This window comes from Carlito syrichta, unplaced genomic scaffold (genome assembly GCF_000164805.1).
Source record: "Carlito syrichta isolate Samal-C Ts95f unplaced genomic scaffold, Tarsius_syrichta-2.0.1 Scaffold117927, whole genome shotgun sequence".
Classification (NCBI taxonomy): Eukaryota; Metazoa; Chordata; class Mammalia; order Primates; family Tarsiidae; genus Carlito; species Carlito syrichta.
In genome coordinates this window covers 149716-156215 of record NW_007062023.1, presented here as the reverse complement: position 1 = coordinate 156215, position 6500 = coordinate 149716, and the positions used below count along the sequence as shown (strand labels likewise).

The window sequence follows — 6500 nt, the reverse complement described above, 5'->3', positions numbered from 1 at the left end:
AGGTCGAGGCTGCGGTGGCCGGGAGCGGCCACTGCACTCCAGTCTGGGCGACAGAGTGAGACTCCAACTCAAAAAAGAAAAAAGAAAGAAAGATGAAAGATGAAAGAAAAGGAAGCAAGGAAGGAGAGAAAGAGAGAAAGAAAGAAGGAAAGAAAAAGAAAGCCAGCATTCAGACATGGCAGAGAGGTTAGAGGACAGTCAAGGATCAGGTTGGCTGGGAAGGGAGTTGGATCGATGCCAGGGGGCACTAAGCCCATTGCCCAGTGCAGAGAAAACCAGTGACTGGAGGACTGAGAGTCTGCATCCCACTCCAAGACGGGGCCCCTGGCGAGGAGGAATCTGGCTTGTCCAGCCCTCTCCTCAGTGCCTGGTCTGGGTCTGACCCAGCACAGCTGCTCCAAGAGAAACAGAGACTTGGTGTTCAGAACGTGACTGAGGGGCCACATAATGGGAGCTCCAAACCTAGCTCTGCCCTCCTCCCCGTGTGGCCCCTAGCAAGCGCCTGAATTCCTCCACCCCTCAGTTTCCTTGCTGTTAAATGAGATAAAAGCACCCCTCCCAAAGAGGCAGATGCAGCATTCAATGTCTCCTTCCACAAACAGCACCTCGCTGGTCACCAAGAACAGTGTTAGCTGACCGAATACACGATGAGGGCTTTGGATAATGCTGACAGCAGAGAAGAAGTGGGAAGAGGGCCTCTTGGCTGTCTCGCCCAAGCTCAGTATGGTGCCCACACCCCTGCACGAGCCCTGGCTCCTGCGGCCCCCACCCACCCGCGCCCTGGTTCGTACCGCCCAGAGTGGCAAAGAAGCCTTCCAGGTTGCATCCTGTGGGCCCGAAGACGAAGTATCCGTGCAGAGAGGTGTAGAGGGTGCTGGGGAAGCCTCCGAAGACCATGAAGAGGTCGGCCACGGCCAGGTTGAGCAGGATATAGTTGAGAGGCGTGCGCAGCTTCTTGTGCTGGACGGTCACGTAGAGCGTGAGGAAGTTGATGGGGAAGCCCAGCACGATCAGCAGGAACATGTAGGCGGCCAGCATGGAGAACTGCCATGGCTCTGCCAGGTAGTACTGCGGGTACTCGAAGGGGCTGCGCACCACGCCCGTCGCGTTGGAGAAGGGGACGTAGAAGTTGGGGCCCTCCGTCCCGTTCATGGCTGCGGCCCTCGCGGCTGCCCAGTGGGCTGCTCTGACCAAGAATGCTGCTGAGGCCTGAGCTCAGCCACCCAGGGCTCTGGCCGGACGACTCTGGGCTCTGACCCCCCCCAGACCCTTATAAAGTGACCTCCCCTCCCTAAGCTCCTGGCTGAATCAGCACCTGGAAGATTGGGGTGCTCATAATCATATTAATCCCCACTTCGGAAACTGAGGGCCTAATTGGCTTCTAAGAGGGGCCAAGGTGACACCAGGTGGAAGGCGGAGGTCAGGGAGGGGAGGCGCTCCGGGCTGGGAAAGGGAAGGGGGATGCCCCCAACTTGTCTGTCCCATAGCTCCCCCCGCCAGGAATTTCTGCCCAGCCCAGACTGGTGGCCTTGGCCTGGGGTAGGCACCGAGGACCCCATGCCATTTCCTCTGCCTCAGCATGAGCTGACCTCCAGTCTTTTTCTGAGCTGAACTCTGAACTCCCAGGCGGCCACAGGCTCTCTGCTTGTTCTCTCAGTCTCTCCTCCCAATACGCAGTCTCTTGCCCAGTCCTTCCCTCCCTGGGTGACCACCGGCTCATCTAGTCACCACACTGACACCAGCTCATCCTGCCGTCTCACGAGCTCTATGAGGGCAGGGGCTGCATCCTGCCAGCTGAGGCTCTCCCGGTGCCAGACACATGGGCTGGCACCCAGGAGCTCAAAAACTATTTGTTGCATTGAGTTGGAAGGCACTCATTCACTCTTTCATGAAACATTGATGTGCAGGCCTCTGGGGTACGAAGATGGAAGAAGCACCGGCCCTGCCTGGAGGAGCTTAGGCACTGAGGAGGACTCAGATGTGGGCAGAAGCAGATTCCCCCAGGAACGGGTGTCTGTGAGGCCACGGAGGCAGGGGGCTGACCGCCTGGGGAGACGCTGTCCAGGGAGGCCATGCTTGGGCCATTGAGGGAAGGAGCAGTTTGTTATGTTGCTGAGTGGGAAGACGTGGGTCCTGAATGCCAAGGCCAGGAGCCTGACTTTATCCAGAGGGCAGTGGACGGTGAGCAGATCTCAGAAAGGTGACTCAGGTGTCCCCAAAATGGAGTAGAGGGAGGAAGGATGGAGGGGATGACTGGAGCAGGGAGGGGACAGAGCCTCTCGGGGCTCCCAGAGCAAGGCCTTGTAGCCAGGACCCCGTGCAGACAGGTACTCCAGTCTGAAGAGGAGACCGGCCCTGGAAACAGGCCTGCTTGGACACTGCAGCAGACAGGGCACTGGGGAGGTCTGGTCAGCTACAAGGAGCCCCATGAAGGCCAGTCCCAGGACAGCAGGATGCACTGTGGGAAGGAAAGAAAAGGAGGTTTGGGGGCAGACGGAGGCTTGACAGTGCCCGCCCCCCCCCCCCAGCCATAAAAGGAGCACGGTGACACTTCCTAGGAATGAAGCGGGGTAGCTGGGGTGGCCTGTGTGGGCACTGGGAGTACCCAGCGTGGGGGCCCTCGATGACCACCGTCCAGCCCATGTGTGTACCAAGTGCCTGGTGAGACCCAGACAGGGTGCTCAGTTCTAGGGGACATACAGGGACAAGAAAGGTCAAACCCTTGCCCACAAGAAGCCAGCATTTCTGTAAGGGGAGGAGGGAGGGGGGCCCCCAACAAGTAATGAAACAGCAGGGAGATTTCCGTCTCTACCCACTCCCAGAGCCGTGGGGAGAGGCCTGAGTAGCCAGAGCTTGAGCTGAGAATGGAATGGGAGGAACCTTCCATTTTCATCTGGAAAAGACACCCAGGCAGAGAGACCGGCAAGGGCAAAAGCCCTGAGGCCAGGCATAGAGGGCCTGCCAGGGAAGGGCTCTGTCTCCAAGACTTGGGCCTTAGGCCCTCTGCTACCTAGTCTCTCTCCCCACTGGCGATTCCTAGGTGTGTCTACTCAGAAGAGTGTCCCCTTCCCTCTAGCCCACCTGGGCTTCGGGCCTCTGCCTGTCTTGGGCAGTGTTGGGGTCTCACAGGACTTGGCACCCAGGGGACTGAGGCAGGGCGGGGGTGGGGGTGTGGCCTCTCTCCGTGTAAGGCGCTTGGCCTGGTGATTAGGCTCAGCGCTAATGAGGTCAAGGTGGATGGTTTGATTCTGCCATGGGCTCTAGTGGCCGGATGAAGGGGGCTGTGCTGGATGCCCTGGGTCTAGTCGTGCACACAAGCAGCCCCCCAGGATGGGCTGAGCCCCTGACCCCCCGCACAGCTCAACAGTATTTAGCACCTTGCTGGTCATCTAGTGCTGTGACAGCTTGGAATTTTTATTTGTCCTGTTCGCACGGCTTTTATCCATCTCTCAGGCTGTAATATGAGTCCACAGGGCAGACCTGGGTCTGTCTTGCTCACGAGAGGGTTCCCAGAGCCCAGTGTGGTGCCTGGCATGTAGTAGAAAGAGCTGGAATTTTAGTCTTTTGTTCACTGACGAGTCCCCAGGACCTGGCCCATAGAAGGTGCTTCCTGGGCATGTCTAATGCACAAGTGAGTAGGTGAATGGATCTAGACGATTTCCCTAAGTACCTCCCCTCTCTGCCAGGTTCTTCCTCTGTGAGAGCTTGACAATCCCAACAATCCTTAACTTCCCCTGGTGATGGGGAACTAAAGGCCATCCTTGAGGTGACACTGTAAAGCTTGATGGAGAATTTTTTTTAAACCAAAAGTGCTGTTTATTCTGAGCAACAGGCTCAGAGTGAGCTGGAAGGGTCACTAGAGGTCACCTACCCTGATCCTCCCTGCTACATCCATGTAGCGGACGGAAAGACTGAGGTCCAGGTCTGCGGCGAGTTGCTCAGGTCCTGGGTGACACATCAGTGACAGCCTGGGCTCTAACGCACCGTCAACTGGGCCTTGGGGGTTTCCCGTCGTACCTCCCTCCCCCCATGAAAGACAGATCTCAGGAAAAATCGGCCAGTCCTTTACACTGTGGTATAACTGAGTAAAAAAAGATTGGGCTGGGGTGGGGGAAAGGCCCTAGACTGAGGCCCCAGAACTGATGTGGAGCAGTGGAAGCCCTGAGGGGAGGAGGCTGGATTCTAGCTGGCCTCTGAGGCACCCGACACCCACTTGCCCCGTCTTGGCCTGGTTTGCTGGGATGAAGAAACCTTGGGGGTGGAGGGTCTACAACCATCTCTAGATTGAACTTGACCCGCTTTCCCCTCAAGATCTCGGTTATGAATCTTCAGACCATATAGCTGAGGTTCCTGTCCTCCCCCATGGGGCGAAGCTCCTTGACAGCCACCCTTCCTTGGCACTGAGGCCACACACCTGAGTGCACCCAGTGCTCTTCCGTCCTGGTCACAGACCCCCCTCTGTCATATGGAAATGTGGCCCGTCGGGAGTGCTTGGAAGTGACCAGTACGTGTCGCCAACTGTATTAATCTCTTCCTGAGTCTCCTTTAGTCTCAGCTCACATGCATGTCCTTGGAGAGACCCCTGTGCTCAGTGTCCACACGGTACTTGTCACCCTCAGTGATGGGCCTGTCTGTTTCTTACTAACCGACTCACCTCTCTCTAGAATGCAGGGCTGGCCTGTTCATTGCTGCGTGTGAACTTGCAGCCGCAGTAGGTGCTCAATAAACGTTTGTTGAGCGAGTAAACAGATGACCCCTGTGAGGAGGGCCTCCCTCCCCTCTGACCACTGGGGATCTGGAGGGTCAAGGTTCCTAGGCAGGGGGGGCTCTCAACACAGGCCTGGCCAGTGTTCCCTATATGTCTGGCCATCCAGAGAGGGCCCATGGTTGGGTGATGGCCAAGCCCGCGTGTGGGTGACTTTCTGAGCCATTGCCCCTCTGCCAGGCGGGGAAGGGCTGTGAGGCGCTGAAGAGGCGGGGTCAGCGCCCTGGGGCTGCTGTCTCCGAAGGCTGACGTGGCCGTCTTGGGGTGCCCGAGCCCTCTCCCGTGGAGGATTAGGGGCTTAGCTGGCAGGGCACAAATTGCTCTTAAGCCTCCGCAGGGAAGGAGGTGCTGGGTCAGCATCCTCCCCCTCCCCCCCTTTCTTTTTCCAGGCCCTTCCGCAGGACTTAGCTGACTGCGTCACTGAGGCTGTGAGGCCTTCACCATCCCTGAGGATGTCAAGGGGAGTGAGGGAGGGAGACAGGCCAACTCTCCCTCCCTCCCTCCTTCCTCTCCTTCCTTCCCACCCCTTTGCCAGACTCCTTCCATGCGGCCCTGGGGACACTGAGACGGACCCTACACGGTCCCTGACCCCAGGAAGCTCCCGGTCTCATGGGCAGCAGACAGGGGAATGAATCACCGCGAGAGATGGGCGTGTGCTCCCCGCCCCGTGCTGTGGGAGCCCAGAGGAGCAAGAGTGGACCAGGAGGGCACCCAGGAGGCTTCCCAGAGCCGCCTGCCTTGGCAAGAGCCTCCTGGGCAAGGAAGGGGGGAGGGGCCAGCTGGGTGGAGCAGTGCTGGGGTTCTGGGGTGGCGAGGCAAGGACGGAGGGCAGGGCCTAGGAGTCTGGGGTCAGCTGGCTAGCAGTGTGGACAAGCAGGGAAGGGCACTGTGAGGCTTCCCTTCCAGGAATGTGTTCTGGAGTCTGGGCGGAGGGGTCTCAGGGAGTCCTGGCGTTAAGCGTCTCCCCAGTGATGGCCCGCCCAAACCTCCTCTGCCTAGCTTGCCTTTGCTGTGGGCACACAAGCATCGTGCCAGGGAGAAGACACAGTAGCAACCTCGGAGGAGGGGCGTCCGTCCACCTGTGCACGAGCCACGAGGGGTTCCCAGCTTCACAGCCTTGCTGGGGACAGGTGGGAACCCGAGGCCCACGACAGCCAGCTGGCTGAGGCGGGGCCAGAGTCAGATCCACCTGAGGTCGCCCAATCCGCCTCCTCCTTCCAAGGACATGGGCATCACCTTGAGCACTTGGAGACAGGAGACCGGGATCAAGCCCCAGCCCGAACCACCGCCAGGCTGTGCAGTCTCTGGTGGTCGCTGCTGTCTCTGGGCCTCCGTCTCCTCTTAGTTAAATGGGCATGTCGGGTCCCTGTGGTGTTTCCTTGTCACGGGCATCAGAGGGGTGGACGGGGTTCCTATCAAGCCCTGTTCACAGATGCAGGCTAGGCTGGAACCTTGGTGGCACAGTTGTGAGATGGGGAAACAGCCTGGGAGAGAGGATGGGACATGGTTAAGACCCAGACCAGGGTGGGACAGGACAGCACAGAACACAGGGCTTACGTTCCAAGGCCCCACCTGGGCTCGAAGCCTGCCTTGGCGGGGTGCATGTTTGTTGAATGAAAGAAGACACAATGTTGCTGAGCCTCAGCTTCATCATCTGCACAGTGGGCAGCCTCGGGGGGCTGTCGCGGATGAGAAGCGCCGATGTGTGCAAGGAGCGTCTGGAGCTTAGCGCGGG

At 58.8% G+C, this 6500-nt stretch overlaps 1 protein-coding gene across 1 annotated transcript in view; it reads right to left on the bottom strand.

Moving 5' to 3' along the window:
* Positions 1-1247, bottom strand: part of RHO (rhodopsin) — a 6246-nt gene extending 4999 nt beyond the window's left edge. Inside the window, exon 1 of the mRNA XM_008047820.2 lies at positions 792-1247. Coding sequence (XP_008046011.1) covers positions 792-1152 — 361 coding nt within the window. The 5' untranslated portion in view covers positions 1153-1247. The remainder of the gene's footprint in view (positions 1-791) is intronic.
* Positions 1248-6500: the final 5253 nt, after the last annotated feature.